The sequence below is a fragment of the Desmodus rotundus genome, chromosome 1 (assembly GCF_022682495.2).
Source record: "Desmodus rotundus isolate HL8 chromosome 1, HLdesRot8A.1, whole genome shotgun sequence".
Lineage (NCBI taxonomy): Eukaryota > Metazoa > Chordata > Mammalia > Chiroptera > Phyllostomidae > Desmodus > Desmodus rotundus.
The window spans coordinates 47,811,803-47,837,964 of record NC_071387.1 but is presented as its reverse complement, the minus strand read 5'-3'; the positions used below and the strand labels follow the sequence as shown (position 1 = coordinate 47,837,964).

General features: G+C 43.7%; 1 protein-coding gene across 3 annotated transcripts in view; it reads left to right on the top strand.

The window, feature by feature from the left end:
- The window catches only part of MAMDC2 (MAM domain containing 2), a 125,723-nt gene that overhangs the window by 37,822 nt on the left and 61,739 nt on the right, over nucleotides 1-26,162 (top strand). For all 3 annotated transcript variants that reach the window (XM_024555239.3, XM_045191264.2, XM_024555247.3), the window contains exons 3-5: nucleotides 18,060-18,331; nucleotides 19,848-19,932; nucleotides 23,116-23,253. In XM_024555239.3, the coding sequence (XP_024411007.2) occupies nucleotides 18,060-18,331; nucleotides 19,848-19,932; nucleotides 23,116-23,253 (495 nt within the window). The remainder of the gene's footprint in view (nucleotides 1-18,059; nucleotides 18,332-19,847; nucleotides 19,933-23,115; nucleotides 23,254-26,162) is intronic.

Sequence of the window (26,162 nt, the reverse complement as noted above, 5' to 3'; positions counted from 1 at the left end):
TGCTATATCTTGACAGTTCTCACTCATGGTGACCTGATTTAATATCACCGGAAAAGGAATCAATAATGTCGTGAATACCTGTTTTGTTTATAGCTGTATCTCCAGAGCCTTAGAATAGTGCCTGTGGACAATAACACACTTAATAAAAGTCGTTGAACTCAGAGCTGGCGCCACATCATCAAGTCTCGCACTCCCCACAGTCACAGTCACTCATTGGACAGATGTCCCCAGTCTCTCTCTTCTATGTTACCACCCGTCATTACTCACTTACATGTTTATTTTCTTTTCTCTGCCTCATTTCTTTCAAAGGGCAATCTATACAAGTTTCCTATTTACATGATTAATAATCTAAATGTCATGTGAATAAGCCATTTGGAATGAGTGGTTTTCCAATTATTCTTATGATTCACTGACACAATAAGGCAAATGCAGCCAAAGAACTAAATGACATTGAGATAAATGACAAGAAACTCTTGGTTCTACCAGTAAAGGGTCAACTGAAGCAAACTTTGCTCCACTATTAATAGTTAATAGTCCTTAGTCAGAGGGAAATAAAGGCTGACAACAGATGCCTGCATGAAAGTCACACCCAGGGATTTTTATTATCATGAACTATATCTAAAGTTGTATAATGGGAAAGGAAAACTTGTTTTAACATAGCACTTTATTACATCTAATAAATGTATAATACACTATATCTCACTTCCTCTAATTTACAAATATAGGTACCCAAAGGGACAATATGAAATCAAAGGTGACCATTAACACATTAAACTGCACCTCAGAGTCCCTTGTCATTCATAGCAATGTTGGTCTTGGGATGAACTTGTGTTCCTAAATTAGGAAGGACCAGGTCTTTGGAAATCAAATTATCTGGCATATGGGAGGACAGTACTCTCCCCCCTTTCACCTCCCACCGCCATCACCAAATATTCCAAGGGCTTTAAGTCCGACCCTCCAGTGGAATATTGCATTTGGTTCCTGTAGGCTCCAGGGACCAAGTTCATTCCATCAGGTGGCATCCAGTGGAAAGCCTGGGTCTTAAAGGATAGAAACCTTTGGATCTTCGCTTTGTCAAAACACCTCTTGCCCAGGGAGCTATCCAAGGTGCTGTCTGAAACTCCCTGTCATCCAGGAGATCTGAAACTTCTGTCCCTGTGTTGACGTATGTTTCTGCCTATTTTGAGCCTCACCCTTCTGAATTTATCTAAACTTTAAACCATCTGTTTTTTTGCAATTTGGGTTCTTCTGGACCGGTACTTGCTTCCTAATTCTGAGATGTTTTGTGACACATTTTAGATTGCCCTCAACTAACCCTTTGCCTGCATCTCCTCTTGACTCTGCCTAGTCATATTTAACTCTTGTCCTCTCTTACCCTGTCCCACATCTGGGTTGTGTGTATCTATAGAACATGTCAGCAAAGTGATAGAACTCAGAAGTGAATCAACAAGAACAATTCAACCTCAAGATACATATTATTTTGTTTTGTAAATATAAATTGCCTCTTATGTACCGTTAAAAGATAGTTGTATAATGAGAAAACTTCTAATTATATAGCAATTAGAATGACAAATAGAAAAATAGTTTTAATTTTTAATTTACTTTACCTATTCAGCTAATGTTGACAAGATCAATATTATTATTGGAACAAACGTTTGTTACACAGACTTTATTCATATTCACAATCTTTGTAGTAATAGATGACTCATTCTGGCAATTGGTGCTAAAATGTATTTTTCAAGATACATTTTTAAAGAATTGATATACTCTAAATTTACATACGATGTCAAAACTTGCCTAGAAGTTATATCTTTTTAATGCAACCATAATAGTTTAGGATCCTACAAAGTGCTTTTGTGCACTTTCATAAAAATTATCATCTCATCTGATCTCCATACTGTGTGTATGTTGTCTCTATAGGGAAAAGCAAACCCACACTAGAGCACTGTGGATAAGCACCAGGTGTTGGGCCTACCACGTTGTGTAACAAGTGCTCTCTGTTTTTTTTCCCAGCTTCTTCTATAATAATCACACGGTCTTAAGAAAGAAAAACAAACAAACCTCCAAGCACACCACCCTCTGTTCTCTTACTCTGAAGAGATTGCCTGCCTTGAGAATTACCAGTGGTGTTTGTATTGTCGTTCAAGGCAGAGCTAATGACTGCATGGAATCATTGCATTCATTTTCTGAGTTTCTTTTATGACCAGTGTCCCACATCCCTAAGACAGTTCTCAAGATTAGGGATGTGGATCAATGCCCAGACATTTTTTATGTCTGGGGAAGGCTAACGATCTCTTCAGGGATTGAGTTCTTGACCTTGGCTTCTCACCAACTCCTAGCACAGAAGCACCATGTTCTTACTGGCCCCAGCTGAGCCTTGACTCAATTTAGACTTCGCTATGAACAGAAATGGAGTGATCAGCTGATCCTTCCGAGCAGCAGAATCCATTCTTCCAACAAAACCTTGTAAGGGGTAATGGCGTATAATGTAGATAAAAAGAGAGTGAGTCCCACACAAAGGAAGTCTGGGAACCTGGATGCCCATTACCCTCCCATCTCCTGAGGCACTTCAGGGCTCCACAGAGCTCTCTGTTCACTTTCTTTACTTCACAGATGGGAAAACTGAGGCTTGGGGAAGTGAACTCGCTATTCAAGGACACACGGCTAAGAAGGAGCAAAGCTGAGGCAAGACACCAGTCTGCTGACCACCCTCCACTGTCCAGATCACAACATTTGCCTCCCTCTTTCCTTTTCCCTTTTTCCTCATGACTGACCAACACATTATTCACTCACTCTGACTTCTGTATTGACAAGGCTTTTTTGTCCCCAGGTGAAATATACTCTAATTCAAACTGAAGGACTGGATCACCTAATATAAACTAAAAGTTCAGGGATACCTGGCTTCAGGTGCAACTAAGTACTTAAAACTACCATCTGGTTCAACCTCCCTCTCTTCATAACTCTTGCTTTTGGCTCCTGTTGAGCTTGCTTCCTTTTCAGGGGGCCTTCTTCATGGACTCCAGCAGGTGGAGGCACCCCACATTCTTATAGCTGGTAGTTCCTATGGAAAGAAAGCTGCTTCTTCCCAGTACCTCTAATAAAATTCTCATAATTGAGCCTATACACCTGTGTTGGACCATGTGCTCATCCCTGAACCAATCACAGTGGCCAAAGGGTTTGAATGATCTGATTGGTCAAGCCTGGGTTATGTGGCCACCTTGGGAAGGGGAGATTGGGCTCAGCTCTCCTCAATAAGGAGGGGCAATTTCCCCAGGGAAAAACCAGGGTGCTGTTAACTAAAATTTCAAGGAAATGGCGGTGGGAAGGTAAAAATAGCACACATCGACAGCAACATCCTCAAGTCTTCGTAGGCGTCTGAGGCTATACCTTAGAAACAGAGGCAAGAGGGCTCACTGCAGAGCTGCCTGCACTCTTCTCAGGGCTCAGACTCCTCTCTGGTAGGGACTCTCTTATTTTATAGCACATGGAGATTTCTTGATGTTTTTTAAAAAGCGTAGAATTTGAACGTATCCTATATTTTTAGAGGCAATTGGTAGAAATCTCCAGATAATGATACACTAGAGGGCTTGATGCGTTGAGAGTATTGGGTTGGGAGAAGATGAACTAAGGTCCGATAACTTCCAGAAAACTCTTTAAACAGTACATAGTGTTGAAAACCCTTACCTGCTCTGCCCTCCTCCATCCCGTCTCCCCCTGGGCGGGGTGCTTGTACCCGCCAAGCCAGGACGATAACTAGGTCAGCTCAGGTGTGCCTTCTCAGGCGTGTTCTGGGAGGAAAGGCCGCCTTTCAGGTTTCCTAGAATAACAGCAATGGAGGGAGAACAAGATCTCCGTAGGGTATCACGGTGTTAACCCTGCAGTTTCCCAGCAGGGCTCTGCTTTAGGCAGCAGCTGTAGACATTTTAGGAGACTGGCTCATGGAGGCACGGAACTGGCAATCCAGGAAATTGGGTTTTTGTCTCAATTCTGCAGCAAATTGGTTGGACTTTGATCAAATTTTTCACCCTCTCTAGACCTCAGGGCCCATGTCTTGAAAATGAAATGTTGAAAATATACTAGTAAATAAGTTAGTGTTAGTGTTTCTTAAAGTGTGGTATGCACACCGCAGTGGCTCATGAGATTATTTTGGGTGGCACATGGTCATATTTTTATTTTATAATTATGAATATACTTTGTCCAGTTTTAGATATGTTGACATAATTTGTGTATTTTTTTAAATGTACTGGATTAACTAGCATAGCCACTCACAAGTTTTATGGATAATAAAACTTCCAGAAAAGACTTTCCAGTACAAGGATGTGGTGGAAAACCCCAAAGGTGGTAGCATGAATTACAGAATTTCAGTGAACTCTGATATACATGACCTCAGGGTAAAAATTCTTGGATAGAGTAGGTTAATAATGATTTGAGAGAGGTGAAATCTGAGACCATACTTTACTGAGAATCTGAATTATACCAGGCACTATGCTAGGAACTTTCCATCCCTGTAAGGAACCTATTATCCCATTTTACCCCTGAGGAACTGAGGTTTGGAAGCATTAAATAACTCCGGAAGTCATGCTCTGATTGGTTGAAATGTTATTTGAAGGAAGAACTGATTCTAAAACCATGTTCTTTCTATCAGCCACACTATCTCCCAAAGACTCGTTGGTAACAGAGTAGTAACTTATTATACCTTTGGATGTCAAATAGTGGCCAGTTTCTCTCTAAAACTCACAGGGCCTCAAATTCCAGCAGGGCCTCAAATTCCAGCAGGGCCTCTGCTGCTCTGCACACCCTCGACAAGGCTGGACACATGAGCGGAAAGAACACGAAGTTTCCGGCTTTGTCCAACTCCGCAAGTGCCCCCTGCCCTACAGCCTATCAATTCATCATTATAGCTTTCACTTTATTTATATTTGATTTTTTTTTGCATCTTAAATTTTTTTCTCAGTGCTCTGTAAGTTTGGGGTTACTATGTAGTTTACACCCCAGTGGGGAATAGCTGAGAGCTGGCAGGAAACCTCAGGGAATTATAAGCAGGCTCTTCCTCAGAGCGGCCCAGGCTATGCAGGGAGGGGAGGGGGGACTTGGGGAAGAGGCAATGAGAAGGAAGAAGAGTGAAGTGCCAGGGGGAAAAGAGAAGGTTGACTGAAAATTTGAGAAGACAGGAAAGATAAACTCCACATTGTTGTCTTTCCTGTCAGTCCACCTCTGAGACCAAAACAAATCTTAGCAACCACTGGTAACAATGACTCAATTGTCCTCTCCTCAGCGACTGCTTTGATGACTTAAGGAGATAAGCACTTTATCCATCCTCCCAGGGCTTGGCCCATAATTAGCTTTCCCGAGAGTGGTAGCTGTGCCAGTTCATGGTGGTATCACATGTGCTGCTGAAAAAGGATCTTTCCCCTAACCTCAGTTTGCATTGAAAAAGCATAAATCAAAGGACAAATGATGAACTAGGAGAACAACACATAAAACACATATTAGGTTAATGTCCTTAATACATAAAGAATTTCTGTAAATCATTAGTAAAAACGGACAACTGTGTAGAAAGATGGGCCGAGGACAATACACAAAGGAAATGCCAGTAGCTCTTAAACATATAAAAAAATGTTGAACTTATAATAAAAAGAAGTTCAAATTACAACTATAGCACCATACCATATTTTCATCAGATGGACAAATATTAAAAAGATTGTATCATACCCTGGATTGGTGAGAATGGGCAAAAGACTCCCCTCTGTTGCTGCTGGAAGCATTAACTGGTACGACTCCAAGAAGGAAAATTTGGGAATATTTAACCAAAGTATGAATGCATTTTCCCTTTTATTCCATACTTCCATTTCTAGGGGCTCTCTCCCATGGCTGTACTCAGAAAGAGGCACTGAGTGATGGGCACGAGATTTATTGTGACATTATTTCAGTAGCTAAGAATCAGAGGAAATGAGAATGTACATAGCTGGGACACTGATTAAATATGGTACATCTGTGCAATGGGAAGGTCGGCAGCAGCTTAAAAATATGAGGCAGCGCTAGATAGAGAGCTAGATGATGCATAGATCATGTAACAATCTCCAAGATACACTAAGTGAAAAAACTCATGACACATAGTAGTGTACTATATATCAACGATATGTATAAAAACTAGAGGGCTCTGTCTAGACATGTGTTTGTATGTGTCAGTATATGTATCTCTGGAAGGACGTCTAAGAAACCCAGGGTGGGAGTGCTCCTTGCTTAGCTTCACTGTCCTGTATCTTCCAGTGATGCCCCATTCTGCACCATCTATTCAAAAACCAATGGTAAGAAAGAAACACTGAGTCCACGTGGAGAGTGCAGGCCTGGGGCCCTGAGACACACCACTCGTGTCCTTTGCCCGTCTGTTCCCGTGGCCGCACTGGAATAAGGCACACGTGCACAGAGCAGCACTTGCAGAACCTTCAGGGAGCCCCAAACACCGGTGGTGCGAAAGGGGGGGTGAAAAAAAGGGGAAGGAGGAAGGAACCCCAGTCTCAGTGCCTTTCATCTAGGAGAGTCCATAGGGATCCTCAAATCGATCAGTTTCTTTTCACGGAAAACACATTGTTCTGGAGCCTGTGGTTACCAGACAAAATACAGGAAGCCCAGTTCAATTCGAATTTCAGACAAACAGCATATTTAGGACAAATATGTCCCGTGCGATATTTAGGAGATACTTCAGTATTTTAAATTGTTTAATTTGGCAATCTGAGTGGGATCCAGAACCCAGCTGCTCAGCAGGCAGCGTGGATTCTCGGAGCCTGGCCGTCTGGGTCTGTGAAACCATCCCCGGCTCCGCAGGACGGGCCTCAGGGGCCCCGGGAAGGAGCTGACTGGGAGGAGGAGACTCAGTGGGCAAACTTGCCCCGGACAACAAATGCCTGAATAAAGCTATTTAGGGAACTTGGCAGTCACACCCAGTCTTTTTTGCTCTGTTAATAGATGAGCTTCTGTGTTCAATTATGTTTCAGAAACAAAGTGTTTTAAAGCCGCTAATCTAGATCAGATCATTCATTTTACACATATTATGAGGTTTATTTTTCATTAAAACTCATCTTCCTATTATTATGCTCACACCATTGTAAATTATATCTTCTCTATAAGACAACAAAGTGAAATGTGTATACCTTTATAGCTGTAATTTCTTTTGAGTATTCTTGCTCCTGCTTGCTTTTATACTCTATAGTAAGCATAAAATGCAGAATTTGAAATAAGAAAGTACAAATAAAAGTAAATATGTATCCATTTGTATGTAAAATTTAAATTCAGATTTATGTACCTGTGCCGTGGTAGAATTTTCACAGGCACTCTTACTGTATTTTGGGTTGAATGAAGCGGAAGGGGGTGTGAGTCTCTTTGTTTGACAGCATTGCCTGCATAATGCGTGAGCACGAACACTCAGCTGAGTCCCAGCGGTGGTACTAGCAGAAATGATAGAGAGTTAGAGTCTCTTGCAAGTCAAAATAACAAAACTTTCTTGTGAATGAGCACCTCTTCCATGGAAAAATACTTTTGTCCTTCCAGGTACACTCAGGGAACCTGAAGAGTGAATTCAGTCACCCACAGTACCCCAAGGCCATGGCCCTCCACAATTCTTTCACCTTAAATAGAGGGTCATTTCTAAGTTCCCAAGGAATATCTTCCCCACCTGGCAAGTCGTGTAGTGAAAATGTGTTCTGAGAACCGATCTTTGATAAAAACAAACACTATCAGGTAATAGAGCCTTTCTTATATTGTCATGCTACTTTGCTAAATACTATGGAAGGTGAAACAGCAGGAAAAGAGGAAGACCAAATGGGAGCCGGCTGGCCTCCATACAGGCAGCCGTAAGCAGGAGTCTGTAGGAGCTGAGCAGGGCTGCTGAGGACAGCACCGTGTGAACATCACTCATTTGTACAGTTGCCAGGAGTCAGAATCGACTCAACATCACAAAACGCACACAAAGTGAAGCTCCCTTTCCAAATACCCCATGACCTTTCACCGTGGGCTCATCACTGGTTTTCTGTTGGGAGTTGCTAAGGTAAACTTCTCTTCTAACACCACCCCTGGGGCCAGCAGGGTTTAGAGCTACACCCTTCCCAGTCCCGATGAAAAAGGGTGGGACGAACTCTGCAGTAGTGGTTTTGAATGTTGGTGGATTACTTACACTGGAGATTGCCTCCTGGCTTTGTTTTACTTTTGCGAGGCTTAAGCTTTATAATCTCCTAAGACTACTTTTGCAGCGTTAGGCATGAGATGAAAATAATTTCCCTGTTGCCAGGGGCAACCAAAGTGGCATTCGAGACCTCTCGGCATTGCTGACCTCGTCACTTCTCGATGTATCGCTGAGCTCTGCATTTGGGAGCTCCTCTTCCAAATTCAAGGTTGATAAAACTATAGCCGCCTTGGGTCTGGAAATGTTGCACACTGAAACATTTTTTAGTGTTTCCCACAAACTCTGCATTCCAGAATGGCAAAGAATTGTGTATTTTAACCATCCTGTGTATATCCTGACATCATGGGAATTTGTGTTTCCATGGTAACGGCAGGAGGACATGTGAAAATATCGTGTGGTGTGAGTTACCAGGAAAGTTACAGCTCTCATTAAATACACTTCGTAAAATAAGAGTATATTGAATAAGTGTATCAGATTCAAAACTAATGAGAACTCTCCCTAGTGGGAGGGTTTTCATGTATGCTTTATAGTAAATATAAGATTAAATCTAATGTCAGGAAGAAGTCGACTCATTTATCTAAAAATGTAGAGTAAGGTAGGCAGGCAGGTAGATGTGACCTATGGCCTTATATACTTAAAACCTAGTGAGGAATGCTTCACGTATCCTGCCTGAAAAAAGCAGTATCATCTATACAGGACCACATGTACAGTTGTCTAGGTTGCATATTGCGTGTCGTACTTAGCGACTCTCTTAGGCAAAGACCTTAATGAAGCATAGGAGTGAGCTAGGAAGAGAGGCAGGAGGTAGCGCAATGAATGGAGGAGGGGAGATGAAAGCGTATCCTAGATACAAGAAATAGGATGTGAGAAGGCCTGGAAGCAAGAGAGGGTGTGGTGCCTTAGTTTAGAGGAACTAAAATTCTGTGGCTGCTGATTAGACTATAAAAAGGGTGTAGTGATTAAAAACAACAGAGCCTTATCTTTCAAAGACAGCGAGGGTCCCCTCAAGTGTTTCAGGCCAGGAAGTAATAGCATCAGTTTGGCACGGTAGAACTAGCACTCTGGGTACAGTGTGGAGATCAGGTTAGAGTGGGGCTAGATGGAAGAGGGGAGACCTACTGTGAGGCTAGTACAGTACTCCAGACAAAAGGTGGTGTTCTAAACTGGGGCAGTGGACAGAGCTTGGTGGAATGGATGGCTTTGAAAGCAATTTAGGATATTAAGGTATCAAGATTGATAGAATTTTGGAGAAGGAGGGAGATAGAGGAATTGTTGATGTTGTTGAGATTCCTTCAGTGGTTGTTAGTTGGGGTCTCCAGTCACTCAGATTTGGCACACAGAGGAAGAGCAGGATTTGGGGGACCGAGAATGAGTTTAAGTGTCTATGGCATGTCCAAGTGGAGATGCCCGACGGGAAGTTAGACGCATGGGTCTGGAAGTTAATAAGGTTGGGCCTGTGATATAGACTTGGGTATCACCTGTATAAAAATGAGGCTGGAAGTCTTAGACCCCTAAGTGAATGAGTAGCAGAAAATACTGAATAACTGGCTTAACCTGGGATTTGTGTTCCTCCTTTGTAATGAAAAGTGCAGAGATTGGAAATCCAGATTGGCCAGAAGATTCCACCACATGGGAGGGAACCCCGGCCCTTTGTGTTTCTGCCCCACCCACAGCGGTGACTTGGGATCCTCAGGGTCATCTGCTAGGGTGACCAACTGTCTCAGTTTGCTGGGGGTCGAGGTGTTTCCCAGAACATGGCATTTTTCCATTTTAAAACCAGAACGTCCCAGGCCAACTGGGATGAGTTTGTTACCTTGTCACCTCTTGGTTACGATAAGATGGACACTGTGACGTTGCCCCTATACCTCAGATGGGAAGAAAGGGGAAGGCAGAAGGACCAAAGGGGCATGCCCCCTGAGTCAGGTCACCTTTAAAAAGCTTTCGTGAAAGCCCCATCCCACAGCTTTCTCTCACATCTCTTTCTGGAACTCAGCCATCGGCCACCTCTACATGCAAGGGCGGCATGACAGTGGCAATATCTTGGCTGGGTATATCACCTGGATCAATCAAATTCTGGGGTGGGGAGAACGGAAGAGAATGGATCTTGGGTAGGTGGTGAGCAGTTCTGCCACAGCGAGGAAGGCTCATCAGGGTAAAGAAACCAGTTCCACTGAAATACAAACACCAAAGAGACAAGGCAGAAAATTTCACAGAGAAGGCTGAGAAGTAGCAGGTTGAAGGTCAGAGCAAAATCAGCAGAGTGGGTGATCAAGGGACCCAGAGAAAGGACCCATGTTAAAATCAAGGGGGGAAACACTTTAAGATCAAAGGGGAGTCAGAGAGGTTAGTGCTGCTCCCATGTGATTTTATAACCAAGGGCCACCTGTAACGTGGAAGGTACCCCAAACTTCCTGTGGAAATTCCCCTCATTCCCCGAAGGCCAAACACGTCAGATGTGGGAGAAGCTGCTGAGTTCATTAGAGGGAGAGCTGGGGCCTGTCCGCCTGCCATGGCCCTCTCCCAGGACCGGAGCAGGGCTGACCACTGGCGACACCATTCACTGAGCCCGCTCTGGGCCTCATGGTTTTCTTCAATTTTAACCTTAAGTGACGCTAGAGGGGAAAAACCTCCTCTGACCCCAGTGAATGTCAAGGCCCCTTCCTGTCCTGACATGCTTCTATGGAAGTTCTGCTGTCGTAGGCAAAGCTCTGGCTCCATCCGTGAGAGGAGCGAAGTCTTATTGATACATGAATGCAAGGACCACTGAGAAGTCAGTTCCCACTGTGTGCTGGGAGGGCACTACGCTCACACATGGCCCTTTTGTGCTGCTCTTTAGATTCAGGCTTTCCTTTTTCGTTAAGTAAAATTATATTGGAAATGTTCCTCTGAACTAGAATCTCTTTGCTAAACTAGGGAAGATTTTGTTTTGGGCGGGGTTTCTTACCACTTGGGACAAAGGTAGGACTGCAAATGCTAGCCACCTCTCAATGATAGAGCATTTTCCCATCATGTTTCAGAAGTGGGACTTGACTATAAAGCATGCCAATTAACCTTCCTCGGTGCATTGATTTCTGGGGGATTTAGATTTAAGCTCCTATCTCTTAAATCCCATCATCTCCTTAGCCATGGAAGCTTTCCAGAAGCCAAGACTTTCATGCGATTTTTTGGTATGGAAATGAGAAATTTTTTGAACTTGAGTCATTACTAGGGACCTCATATGCAAGGAAAAGGAAGAAAAGAAGCCATTTCCATTAAAATCATTTATTGAAAAGGGACGTGCCTTGCAAAAGCCTGAAGAGAGATCCTTTCTAATACAGAAAGGAGACTGGGAGTCTGGTGGACCTATTTAGGTTGAATAGTACGAAGCACCTTGTTGTTTGATAGTTAGGGGTCCAAATCCAGCATAAAAATATATTACTTGTAAGATGCACACATAGTGTCTTCTGCTCAGTGCACATCAGTAAATATTTATGAAGACATTGAGCTGAAATGCCGGGCTGTGCCTTACACATTAGGCTGATACAGGTCTCTGGGCTGCCACTGTTGCCCTCGTGCTGAGTGTGGCTCTGTAACCCTTCACCTGCATGCCCCATTCCCCAGAAGAATCTACAGGGGACGATGCCTGGCGTCCTCTGAGCCCAAGACTTGGAGGGGTCTCTCTGCTCACTGTCACTAACCAAAGTGCAGATGCAAATATCTTATTCTGTATCCACTGATTCTAACCAGCAATTTGTTTACATCTTTTAGGGGACGGGGATGCATGTAGATCAATTATAAGACCTACCTTAATATTAGAAAACTTGACATGTTTAAAAACCGTTTAGATTCGAGGCAATGTGGTAGAAAAGTTAACCTGGTTATTGTGTTATCAACAGGAAAGGCATGTGTACAAGAGCCTACGTGAGCTTCCGTATAGAAACATGCATCCCATCAGCTTCCCAGTGTAAGGAAAAAGGAGGCAACTTTGCTTTCCTGCTATAGGAAGGTGAATACAATTATAAACAGGTAAATTAATAAAGAGAGAGACAAGGAAATATTTGGAGGTAGCATGGTCCAGGGGAAATGCATGGACTTGAGCTAGACCTTGGTTTACTAGCTGTGATCTTGGATCGCTCAATTAACATTCATAAGTCTCTGTTTCCTCCCTTATAACATGGTAATTCCCATCTGATACGATCATTCACCAGTTTTAAGAAGGAAGAACATATGTCAAAAATCTAGTACCTGCGGCACAATGAATATTTGTTCATTCCCTTCAAATCTTTGTTTAGTAGCAGGTGATTTGAGATGAATTCTTTAAAATCTATATTTATTTTCATATGACTAAAATTATATTCATATTATTCAATTCAATTATATTAAATTATATTAAATGAACTACAGAGGATAATAGCAAGGTTGGAAACTTCAAGCAGAAGGTGAAAATACTTTATGCATTTCTTAGAAATTTGTGATTTTTCTTAGATAATTTCAGACCAGAATATTCTTCTGCCTGAGGTAATCAGTAGATTTATAAATAATCATGAGTCCTACTGATTGAAAAAAAAATCAGATCTTGACAATCCCAATATTTAATATCATTTTTGGCACTTGAGGAGTGCTACATCATTTATTCTCTTATAACAAAATCAACTGTGTTTGAGACTCTCTATGCTTATTGCCTTCTAAACATATTTAGAAATTTGACTTTTTAATTTTTGGAAAGTCTTTGATGTGCAAAGAAAGCAAGATTTCTTCAAAATGCAAGCTGATGGCTTATCCATAATTAAGGATGCAGTTCCCTGGAGGCTTCCTCTCTCCACTATAGGTATCTGGTTCTTTGCAAAAAAAAAAACACAAGAACAAAAAAAAAACCACCCAAAACTTTATGAACATTTGCTAGATGCTTTGCGTGCATTATTGTCCAGGCTGGTTTGATCACGATTGACCCCCCGAATGACTGTCATAGCTGAGAACACGGTTGGACAATGGGAGGGACAACCTAGAGGGCACTGGGACCTAGAAAAAGATGTGCCCCTTGCAGTAAAGGAGGCACTCCAGAGAGTGGATCTTCTATCCAGGGGGCAGAAGGTGATCTGAGGAGGGGAGGGCAATGGCCGCAGGTGGGACAAGTAGCAGTTAGTATGAGGGAGGTCCAATAGGGGACAGGAGATGGGCTAACTGTCGGGAAGAGCATGTTGACTGGACATCTGAAAGAGTAAGAGTTAACGTTTGTAAGAGCTTATGCTGCACCCTTGGGCACTGTGCAAAGTGTTTTCCTGACATTTTCTTATTTGACTTTTTTAAAACTCTGCAGCATGAGTATTTAACACCCCCATCTTACCGATGAAGAAAGTGAGTCTCAGATCAGTGACTCTCCCAAAGTGAGATGATTTGTAAATGGTGTGACCGGGATTTGAACCGACATCTGGCCGGCATGAGATACACACTCTTTTAACCAGTCCATTATACTGCTTCCCGGGCAGGACGCAGTCCAGAGAAGCAGGCAATACGGCATTCAGGATATCTGGGGAGAAGGTCTTTACCTGAGTTCAGGGGATAAACTTGAGCCCTGGGAATGAAGTTACCAAAAACAAACAAACAAACACAAAGGTAGTGTCCTTGTTTTAGACATGCAAGGCACTAAGAACTAAACAAAATAGAGCATTAGGCGTTGGTATTAGACCTGGGCTATGAGGTTTCGGCCAGAATCACACTGCGGGTAAGTATGCTGAATTCCGCTTTAGGTGACGATTAATTCTGGGTGAGAGCTGGGGGCTTGGCTGTGAGGAGCAGAACTGCTGAGGCTGGGCAGCCAGGACAAGTCCTGCCCTAAAGAGGATAAAGGTGTGGATTTCAACATCAAAGGGTCAATTATGGTGAAATGGATGAAGACTGCTCTTACATCAACATATCAGCTCTGAACCACATTGAGAAAAAAGGAAGAAGGCAATATAAATTTCTTACTATCTCTGGAACAGTAAAGGACTCCTACACCTGATGTTAAGAAATAATAATTAACATTACCATAACAATAATTTATATATGTACATATATAAATGTACATTTATATATGTACATATATAAATTATTTTCATCAGATTCTTGCAATAATCCCATATATATGAAGTCATATCTCGCTGGAACTTTACCTTCTAAATTCAGCACAGAACATGAAAATTGGATACTGTCAAAAAAATTGGATACTGTGCCCTGGAAAGTTCACCAAATTAATTACACACTGTACAGTGTACATGGTTTTCTGGATACTATACCGTTTCTATGCACAACACAGCCAACTTTCTTTTTGTGTTGAAATATGTAAAACAGATTTCATTTAGTGGCTACTTATATGAAATGTTTTTTCTTATGTGTATGTATTACGGCAGTGGTCGGATTGTTTCCAGGTTTTTTGTCTGAGTACATTGAGTGACTTCCTAAATATTTTCAGGATGTGTAAATGTTTTTAGGAATGTATGTGTAACAGGACTCTACTGTTTTATTATTCCTGTTTGGCAGAGAAGGAAACCAATGACGCAGTCAGCATATGCACGATAAAGTTTTAAACCAAGGTTATACTTTGCAAATCCTGGGTGGGGTCCACCGCACCCCACAGTGACCCCGGCACGATCATCACACCTGAAGGACAGTGCATTCATTAGTGAATCAAATCACAGGGATGCCGGGATGCCAGGCAGTTCCCCCTGACTCACACCCGGGCCACACTGCCACAGTGACGGCCTGGGATTTAGACCTGTCACCTGGAGCCTTGGCTATTAGAGGCGTGTCGTTAACACATTGAGCTCTAGCCGTGCAGAGGTGTCCAGCAATGAAGTGTGGCCTTCACTGAAAGAGAAAAGTTTCTTCTGTTACTGTTCTCTGATGCCTGCAAGTGGCCAGAAGGCGTATGCAGGCCCTGAGTCACGTGGACCCTGACCTTTTTGGCAGGGTGGTTTAATTAAAGGTTTTGATCGCTGACTTCCTTTTAAAAAGTATCAGTTTGGGAGTTTATGGCCCATGACTTACCCCTTATAAAGACTTTTCTCCCCAATAAATCTCTCTCAAATAAGGTTAAACTGACTAAGTGGCAGGATTTGAAGAAGACCTTCCCTCCCCTCCAGTCACCACTGTGTCAGCACACTGCAGCTAGCAAAGCTGGGGCCCTCAGGCTGGTGCGTCAGACTGAACAACCGAATCCACATGTGATCTCTCGCTATTCTTTGCCTTTCTTACTTGTTTGTGTTTGCTTTGACATCTCTGAACCATTGTTTTCTGTTCTTATTGGTTACAAAAGATGTGGAAAGTGAGGACAGTCAGCAGGAATGGTGGATTGCGTACTTCAGAAAATTCTGTCCCATAAAAGCAATAAAAACACTGGCAACAATTGTCCAAATCAGCTTTTAAAGAACTTGAAATTAGCCAAGGACTTGCAATACTTGGGAGAATTTATTCAAGAAGAAGACTGACTGTCATTAAGAACAGTGAGCTCTCTGTTACTTTAACTTACTCTGTTCCCAGCCCGTTCTTTACATTCATATGGAAATTAAAGGAACCCAGATGATCAAAACAACCTTGAAAAAGACAATGGCATCGGAGAGCTCACATTCCCCGATTTAGAAACTCACTCCAAGGCTATGGTAAGCAAGGCGGGTACTGTCCTAACAATGGAATAGGACTGAGGCTGCAAAAATAAACCCTTGGATCTATGCTCAATCCATGTTCAACAAGGGTGCCAGAGAATTTAATGGGCAAAAATTAAGTCAAAATAAATCAAAGACCTTAATGTAAGAGCTAAAACGATAAAAGTCTTAGAAGAAAGTATAGGTAGTAAACCTTCATGATCTCAAATTACATAATGATTTCTTGGTTATTTATACCAAAAGCACACATACTCAATGAAAAGATGGACGATTGGACTTCATCAAAATTAAAAAACTTTTGTACTTCAAAGGACACCATCAAGAAAGTGACAAGACAACCAACAGAATGGGGGGGGAAATTGCAAATCTTATATCTGTTAAGATCTAGTGTTCAAAATATGTAGAATTTCTTATAACTCAACAATGAAAAGAAAAATAACTCAATTTTAAGGTGGCCAAAAGACTTAGACATTTCTTCAAAGAAGGTGTACAAGTGACCAACAAGCACACGAAAGAATGCCATACATCATTAGTCTTCAAAGAAATACAAAGCAAAAGCACAATTACCTCCCAACTTCACATCTACTAGAATGGCTACAATTAAAAAAAAAGATGGGCAATAACAAGTTCACTGTATGTAGGAGGCAGAGGTGTTGGTGACAATTACTGCAGGGGCCGAAGGTTTCCACAGCAGGTGCCTGGGTGGACATGTAGAAGCAGTTGCTGTTTGCACTCACTGGGTGGTGGTTATGTTAAGAAGACTGCTTAACAGCTACAGGTAGATCTTGGCCTTCAAACCCTTCACGGGCAAGCAAGGCTCCCCAAAGACAACACCCTCAGTGTGCCCCAACTGTGAGGATGGCCAGGGGCTGAGGGGCTGCAGGCTGTCAGTATTCAGTACTAGCACTGGGCACTCGCCAGAGACAAGGATCCTAGCTGTGACTGGCATTTGGGGCAAAAAGCATGGGAGGAGGGGTGAAGGACATCAAGCAAAGCAAAGGGGCCTTTCAGGGCCTAGTAAGAGTTGAGCATTGGGGAGCCCAAAATGCAAGGGGCGGAGTGGATGGTCACATGACGGAAGATAGCCGTTTTGATGCTGCCATTAAGTGTGGAACCTCTGAGCAGGCTTGAGAGTCTGGGGGCCAGAAAGGCAGTGGGCCCTGGGACCCACAGGCAGATGGGATCGCTGCTCCAGGAGGCTGATGACCAGAGCTGGACTTGGAAGACTCAAGTTAGGGCTGTTGGCTCCAATCCTTTGTTTTGTTTTGTTTTGTTTTCCCATGGAAATGCTGTTCTACATCCTGGTGTAGCGAGCAGAGCACCACTGGTCAGCATTAGGAAGCCAGGGGAGAGAGGGCAAGGGAAGGGAAGAGGGATGGAGAGAGAGGGAGGAAAGGTGAAAGCGGGGAGCAGGAAGGGGCAAGGAAAGGAGAAGACAGAGAAGAGGAGATGGTGAAAGCGGAGGGAGGAGGGAGCAGGAAAGGGCAGGAGGGGATGGAGGAGAAGGAGATGTTGATTGCTTGGCCCCGGGTGCCCACGGCTTCCCAAGCCCCATCCCACACGTTTTGCATGTGCTTCTCATTTAGTTAACAGAACTGTGAGATTGCATCACGGAGGAGTCTGAGACCCTTTGGGAGAGTCTTATTCCTAATAAAAAATTAGGTTACAATGCACTTTTTCTACCTAGGTCCCAGGATCTGAGGGAACCAAATCAATTCAATCTACTCCAATGATGCACGTTAAGTGCAGACTGAATCATTGGGAACGAGGGGAAGCTATGGAAGGAGAAGGTCAAGTTTACTCCAGTCTGGGGTGTTTCCCTTGCTCATGCTGTTCCTCCAGATTCTGAAGCCTGTTAGCCAGGGTTCGAAAACTCACACGACTGTGGGGACAGGAAGCTGAATGAAGTGTGCTAAGTGGGCCTGGCATAACGTAACAACAGGAAAAGACACTTGGCTCCAGTGTCAGGAGGTAACGGGGAGTGGTAGGAGTTACCACAAAACAGAGTCTCCACACCACCTCTGACCAGGCGGCACTACTCAGCGCTAGCCTGTGGCTGTCCTGTGTCATGTATACGTGGCCTCAGTGTTGCTGGACCTTCTAATTTTTCACAAGAAGGCAGAGATCCAACGATCGGGCAACATTCAGGGGGCTAACAGAATGCACCTGCACGTTGCCCTCAGATTCACTCCGCGGTTGTGTAGCCTCTTGAGCTGCCAATAGAAGCCTGATCCCTTCCCTGTGCTCCTTTCTCTTTCCAGGCCATTACATTTATGTGGACACCTCCTTTGCCAAGGAGGGAGAGAAAGCCCTGCTGCTAAGCTCTGACCTACAGGCTGAGGAATGGAGCTGCCTCCGACTGGTCTACCAGATAACCATGTCTTCAGGGTCACGGTCAGATCCCAGTCGGCTGAACCTCTATGTGAGATTTGAAGATGAAAGCTTTGACCGCATGCTTTGGTCCACTAATGAACCTTCGGACAGCTGGCTCATAGCCAGCCTGGATTTGCAAAACAGTTCCAAGAAATTCAAGGCAGGTGGAACTTGGGAGGAGGGTGCAGAGGCTTCTCTGTGGCTTTGTGCTGTTCTGAGGTCTTCGGAGAACTGCTGCCGTTGAAGTTAGTTATCTCCCGTGTTAGGATGTGATGTTTAATAGGAGATGCCTCAGAGAAGAATATCAAAAATGGAAATTGATACTTTGTTCCTTAAAAGAGCTTCTTCCCAGATTTCTTTTCTGTCTCTTTACATGGGACTTCAGTACAAATCTAAATGAGGCTTAAACCGACCTCTTTGATGGAAATTTATTTTCTAATGAGCTTTATAGGAGCATTCTCATTTCTTATAATTTTGTTTCATTCTTCTAAGTTGTGTGTGGTATATGTTTATATTGTCTTCCTAATGGTTTGTTTGTTACAAATTTTAAAACAAAACATTAACTGGAGTAAAAGGAAAAATAAAAAATACTTTGAAAGAGGAAATCTACTTAAAGGACACGCTCTGATTCCTTTTCAAAGATGGAAGTTGTTCCATTGGAACAACTGGAAAAAGAAAGGTAGCAAATGCAAGATGAAGTTGACTGCACACTGAAGTGGGGGAGGAGGATGGACTTGAGTCACTTGGCCATAAAGTGTGCCATTTAGTGAGAATATGTCACTGAGGATACAATGGAGGCTCATGAAAATGTCCTCCATTCCTTATTCCCTTTCCATTTTCCTATCCCATTCCACTTCTTCAAACAGAGCTGAAAGACTGTACTCTCCTCTACCCCTGTCCTCTTGGAGCCCCTCTGCATCAGGGTGGGTGGAGGGAAGGAGCGTTGAGGGCCTCAGTTCCCTGTTTCACAACATCTTCTCAACAGTTTATCCCATGCAAATTATAACAGTTTAAAATTTGCAACCAACATAGTTGCAAAATATTGGGCTAAAATCACCCAAGGAAAAGCAAATACTTTCAGAAACAGGAGCAAATGTGGACCATAACAGTGCTGAAATCAACCACATAAATTGTCATGCTTCTATCTGTGCTTGGGTAAAATTTTCAAATTTTTCAGCAATATATGTAATAGAAACTACAAGTTAATTGATTAGAGCCTCCTCCATCTTATGCGACAGTCTCGCATCACTAGTCAGATTACACTTCTTCCTACCTCCTCCTCCAGGGGATTTTTCCCTCTGCCCTCTGATCCTGGCCATTCTCAGAGTGGATTTCCCCAGAGGCACAAGCTCTCCTCTCCACCCACAGCCAGGTGGTGGTACCAAAAGTACTGCCGAAGGTGGTGCTGCTTGGCACAAGGATGGAAGACAGCTGACTCTGAGCTTTGAATGGACCTCTTGCTCCTCTCCAAGTTCTGAGTAAAATGTACACACACACACACACACACAGTTTTAATAAACTCTATCATGAAATTGGTATCCAATATCAAGCAGCTGAGACAAACAGTCTCATTTTGCCTCGAATTGCTGAACAGCTCCCAACTAATAGCTGAGATACTGAACCAAGGAAACACGGCGTTTTGAAGTCTAACTCCCTTTCCCCCATATGTTGTACAGATTTTAATAGAAGGTGTGCTGGGACAGGGAAACACAGCCAGCATTGCACTCTTTGAAATCAAGATGACAACCGGCTACTGTATTGGTAAGTGGGTTTCATTTTCATTGCATCAGAACGTGAATCTTTTCCTAAAATCCCCACTCGCCAGGGGGAATTGAAGCCATCCTAAAGACAAAGTATTTTAACGAATGCACTGCATTATGCGTAGTAGTTAAAATTCTTCGCTAGGTTTATTAGAATGGTGTATTTTGTTTCCCTGTCTTTAGCTTAGGAAGGCTCATTAGAGTTTGCCCGGACTGGCTGGATTAATGAAAGAAAAGTAGATGCAGCAACTATAAAACCTGAGTTGCTGCCTTAGCCTCAATTTATTCTAATACAAATAATTTGCTGTTTGCAGTGAACTAAGCTTTTGTTGCATTTTCCAGAAAAGCAGGCATCGTATGACCTCCTTTCCTCACTTCACTGTATTGCTCTCTGGCACCCCATTGCTCCTGTCTTTACAATCACCGTTGTCTCTGGGATTCCACTTGAGCTGGGTTGGCTGGGTGCCTCTTACAAGCCAGCTTCTGAGAGCGTGTAGAGAAGACATAGTCTGTCCTGTGGTTGCTCACCTTCTACTTGTCTGCCCCTGAAGCTATTTCTCCATATGGTAAATGCTACCAGAGAAGGACAAGCTATGCTGTGGAGGTACAGGGGCGAGGAGAGGAAATCAGAGAGGTCTGAATTCAGGAGATGTATTTGAGTTGGGGTGTCAGGAAGGAGTAGGACTTAGTAAGTCAAGGTGCTGGATAGGAAGACTCCAGTGGGGAGAAAGCACAGGGCCTGCTCAGGCAAAGGCAAGAAACTGGGTAGGGTGTTTGGAGTGAGAATCAGGACTGCTAAGGGTGTTTGTTAGGGAAGAGTCTGGGTCCAGCTGCAGAGCGTGGGTTAGTGAATTCTGTGGTTGGGAGGCGCTAAAGCCCAGTCTGCAGGGGCGGGGCCTGCGACTGTGGTTTTCAGATGATGACTGGCTGCCACATGGAAAATGGAGTTAGAAACAAGGAAACTCTGTAAGAGGTGGGAAAACCCCAAGAAAGTGATGGCGACCTTACAGAGGGGACGTAATGAAGGTCTCAAATTGAGGGTGGTAATGGCATAGGGAAAAAGCGATGGACTTGAGCATTTTTTCAGCACTGACAGTACTTAGAGGTTGATTTGCTGCGGAGAGAAGAGTCAAAGGCTATTCCAAACACAAAAGAGCCTTTGCTTATTCCCTGACTCTTACTTCTGTTTTGATCTTCCAGTGATGATGCCAATGTAAGTAAAGAAAACAGACTAAGAATGTGACCATTTTCTGAAGATACAGTGAGTTTAGACACAAACTCCCTAACTTGAACCTTCCTGTAGCTCCTGTGTGGCGGCTGCGTGGGTTAACAGGGAGCCACCACACCGGATGGCTGTCGACACTCCTGGTGGAGCGCCACCTGCTGGCTCAGTCAACTCACTGAGCACCACAGCCTCTGTTTTTATCACCTGTAAAATGGGAATAAAATGCTTCCCTCAGGATTACTGTGGGGACTAATGAGATCATAAATATGAAGGTGATTTGTATGGTGGTGGACACTCAAAAAGTGTTTATTTCCTTTCTTCAAGTCTCTTGATGGCTTCTGGTTTGTTTAAAAAACCAAAGGAGAGCCAGTACTTTTATCTTATTAAATTTATGCGCACACCCTCACCTCTCCTTTTTACTGTGCGCTCTCTTTGATTCTCACAGTTTGTCCCCTGGAAAATGAGGCTAATGATAGTATCTACCTCATGGGGTTGTTTTGAGGATTAAGTAAGTAAATTCATATAAAGAGCTCGGAGTAGCACCTGGCACATTGAGGAATGTTTTGCTTTCTATTTTACTCTGCGGCCGTCTTTGGTGCTGGTGTTGAGCATTGGTTAGCAGATGCTGCAGTGGAAAAGTTGCTCATGAAAATCTTAAAATGTTTCAGAACTTGCTAATGTAAAAACACATTGATTACCCTCTCAGTCAAGGTCCTGGCAGGAAAGTGGAAACAGAGGGTGCTTTCAACCAGCGTAATTTGAGGCCAGTTCAGCAAGGAACTACAGAGGTGCCAGTGGGTAGAGGAAACTGGCGGGGGGTGGCGTTGTATGCCAGGACTAGTGACAGTGACGATGCATGCGCGGCTACCATCTTTAGATCTGGAGGGGTACCAGAACCTGGAGACAGTAGCTATGTGGCAAGAGCTACTTGACTTGGGCTTTGTCCCCAGTAGAGGGACACAGCCAACCCATGGTGACCTGGCAGGCAGGGAGGGCACTAGAGGAATAAACAGTCCCAACTTCATTCTCTTCCCATCTTCCACTTGTCGAGTCCAACAGGAAGCTGGAAGGCAGGGGAGTCCATGGATATAACTTACACAGGTCAACCTCTGGAGGACAGAGTGGGGTGAAATAAGGGGGGGGGTAGATCTGAAGGGGCCAATGGGAGATGACCAGCACAATCCCACTTCATGTTTTTAATTGATGATTATGGTAGTCAGTGGAAGCACTGGCTTGTGAGTTTCTTGTTCCTACTAAAGGATTCTGTTGACTGGGAAGAATTTCATCCATGTGACTATGTCAATGCCACTAAAAAGGGGAGGGGGGGTCTCTTTATCTTGTGTCTCATCTCTACTCAATGGTTGCAGAAGGACCTCGAGCTTAGGATATGCCTGTCCTGCCTATTCTATCTAACTGGGTTCTTGTTTATAAGAAAAGCAGAGGATTTTAGCATTCGGAAAGATGCCTCTCAGCTCTGGGTATTTGACCACCATCAGGAGAGATGTTGATGGAAGAATGGACTACCAGGTACAAGGAAAGGTGGATGATAAAATTCCTGGAACTAAGAGTATAGCCCTAAGTGGGGCTTTGAAACAGGATGGCTGATAAAAATGGCTGGCTTGTACCAAGCCCCAGCCAAGCACGTGATGCTGTGCTAGGAGCTGTCCCCTTATGACTTCCACATTCGCAGGCATGCAAGCTAAGGGAGGTAGCGATCACTGCACAAAAGAGGGCCAGTAAGCGGGAGAACCACAGTCCAGAGGGGCAATGATGAGTCACAGTCTCTATTCAGCACAGGCTCGCTCTCTCTTCTTACCAATATTGCCCAGGGGTCCTGGTTCCTGTGGACAAAGGGAGTGAGAAACGTATTTTGAGATCTAAGCGCAAACTCTGCAGCGAGTGCAGGTATCCCCAGGTGTGACTATATCTCCATGAGGTGTGCTTTTACTTTTCTTCCAGAATGTGACTTTGAAGAAAATCATCTCTGTGGCTTTGTGAACCGCTGGAACCCCAACGTGAACTGGTTTGTCGGAGGAGGAACTAGTTGGAATTCCCACTCCATTCTCCCGCAGGATCACACCTTCAAGAATGAACTGGGTGAGCTGGGTGCAAATAGACTCCTTTCCCCAGGATAACTGCTTCTGCCACCTCTCCCCACCCCTTGAATTGACCTGACTGTGGCTCTGTCAACGGGGAAGGGAGGAGGGAGGAGGCTGAGGAGGGTCCTCCGGGAAACCTGGTGGAAGAGTAGGGAAGCCTGAGCCGCCCAATAAAGGCGAACTGCAGGGGTGAGAGCTATAGCTAAGGGGAGGGCCGCCTAGTTAAAGGCTCTTCTTCACCCATGCTTGGTCTTGATATTTTCACATTTCCATTTTTATGCTTTACTTTCTTATCTCTTTGCTGTTCAATACTTCTTATTTCTAAAGACAAGCCTGGAATAATCTTAGGATACTTTTCACACAACATAGATCAAATGACGGGAATATCCTTAAGAACATCCTCAGTGGCCCTGAGGAGAGTGAAGGAGGACCCAGGATTAATCCTGAATGTGGTGTGCAGCAGGGCCCCCTAATGGCCACAGGGACTCGCTTTCTGTAGGGAAAATTTGACCTTGAGGAGAAAGCTTCCACAGAAGGGAGACCAGGGCAAGGTAGAACAAGAGAACAAAATAAAGCCCCAGAAACTATTTCTTTCGTTCCATCTAGGATCACTTACATAAGGAGTTTAGATTGAAAGGGACAAAACATTTTCACCTCCTTCTTTCAAAGGTAAGGCACTTTGGGAAATGACAAAAGATGGAGGTTTCCAGGTGTATATCCGTATCTTGTCCCTAGAGATCCACAGCCCACCTCCACTGATGGCCGTGGTAGGAACCACACTAGAAACAAGTGTTACGTGTGGAGTGAGTGATAACCGATAGTGACAGATTAATCCATAAATCTGCATGAGTATTTTAAAAGACGATTGGGTTGATCAAAACAATAAAATGTCCCCACCTCTTGACATCTTTGTTTGAATGAATAAAGCAACTAACAATCTCTTGGAGTTTCAAAAAGAAACTTTTTCTTAATTTATGGGAGTAAGCTAATTTTGAGATTGTTTTTTGGCCATTTTTAGAATCTAGTACGAGGAGTACAGCAAATCTTGAAAGACTAATGCATTAAACTTGCAATAATCCTCCGTGTCATTTCTCAGAGTTACAAACTTAGGTATGGAGAAGTGCTAAAGAATTTTTTTCCAATCACTTAAACGTTCGTTGCTAGGTCAGATCCTCTGGGTAACCGATGTCATGATCTACTGATTATTTATTCAGTGCATCGTTTCCACCCTCACTGAAGGTGAGGATCAGTTGGCTGGGGTGAACACCTTTCTTGGGAGAGGCAACAGAGCTGTGGACTAGTATCAAATCACTTATTTGACTCCGTTACCTGAATGTAATCCATCCTTTGAAGAATGCATTGCCCCTCGTCCTTGCTCACTCTCGTTTGTGACCACAGACATTGTGACCATGTTTGTGTCAGCAAGGACCAGAGAAGGAGGCAAGGCTGGGAGTCCTGGTGCCTGTGCCCCAGACGCAGGTGTCAGGGCGCTGTGTTGCTTTGGGATTAGTACTTTTGTATGACCCTTAACTCCTCAGAGTCTTCATCGGCCCATTCGCCAAGCAGAAATTACTTAACCATTCTTTCTTCATCTGAAGCTATGCATCAGAATCTCCAAATTCATCATCCACTGAGATCTATTTTTAAATGTTTTGAATCCCTCCTGAGTACTCATAAGAACTCTGCATTTGGCATTAGAAAAAGAATAAAGGAGTTCTAAAGGGCTGAAAGGGTAAGAAAAAGAGGAGCTGTCTTTTCTAATATCTTCTAGCAGATGTTTTACTACCTATATCAAGAGATGGGCATAATGATGTGGTCATCCCTGAGGAGCACTAAGACTTGGTGGTGGGACACTGTCATCCCTGCCGCAGGTACCTGCCTCTCTCCTCTCCTGCTCCCTCTCCCCATCCCATCTTCCCACCTCCATTTCCTATCTTTTACCTTCTTCCTCCACTCTCCTAACTAAAATACCTCCCCAAGACAGGCAGCTTTGCCCACCAGCATTGCTTTGTCCCTTAATGTCAATACCAAGACCTAATGTAGTTGCTGACCCTGGACCACAAAGGAAGAAATCGATGGAGACCTTTTACCTCCCTTCCAGGAATCCACTGTATTGTATAGTCAGTCCAATCAGAGCCTGAACATTGGAATGAGGCTTCTTCATTCCTCACTCACTCACTCATTCATTCATTCAACAAACACATAATAAGCACTTTTTATATGTCAGACATTCTTGCATATCCTGGTGATGCAGAAACAGTCACTGACCCCATAGAGATCACAGGAACCAACTTTTCCAAAGTGTTGTCCCTAGAACACCAGTTATTGAGGATAATAATCATTATAGGTGGGAAGAGGGGCTACACTTGTATGTGGTCAAATAAACAGGGGAACTTTGAGCTAAAAAAAAGAAACAAATTTATTTTTAGGACGTCTTAGTGTCTTTAATATAGTTTTATATTTATATATTATGGCGATTCTGTGTAAACATTCACAGGGACACGTGACTAGCAGAGGTACAAAATAAATGATATGGGGCCGGAAAAGTGAAAGGCCACCTTGGATTTGGGGTGCGGGGAAGGCTCTGTAGAGGAAGTGATATCAGAACTGGAATTCACCAGATGAGTAAGGAGCAGACAGGTGCAGCATACGCAAAGGTGTGCAGGCAGGAGATGGACGGTTTATTAGGTGGTCAGGAGCACAGAGAATGCCGGGATGTATGAGGACGGCAGAGTAGACCCGAGACCTGAGGGTATGTTCCTGCTGCTAAGGATAAGCAGGGTGCCTGGATGCCCGCCTTCCCCTCGCCTCCTCCAAGTCTCCTCTGCTGCCTCACCCCAGCTTCTCTTCAGCTTTCGGACAGGTGTTTTGCCCAAACATTAGCCAAACATCCCTCTCATTCCCACC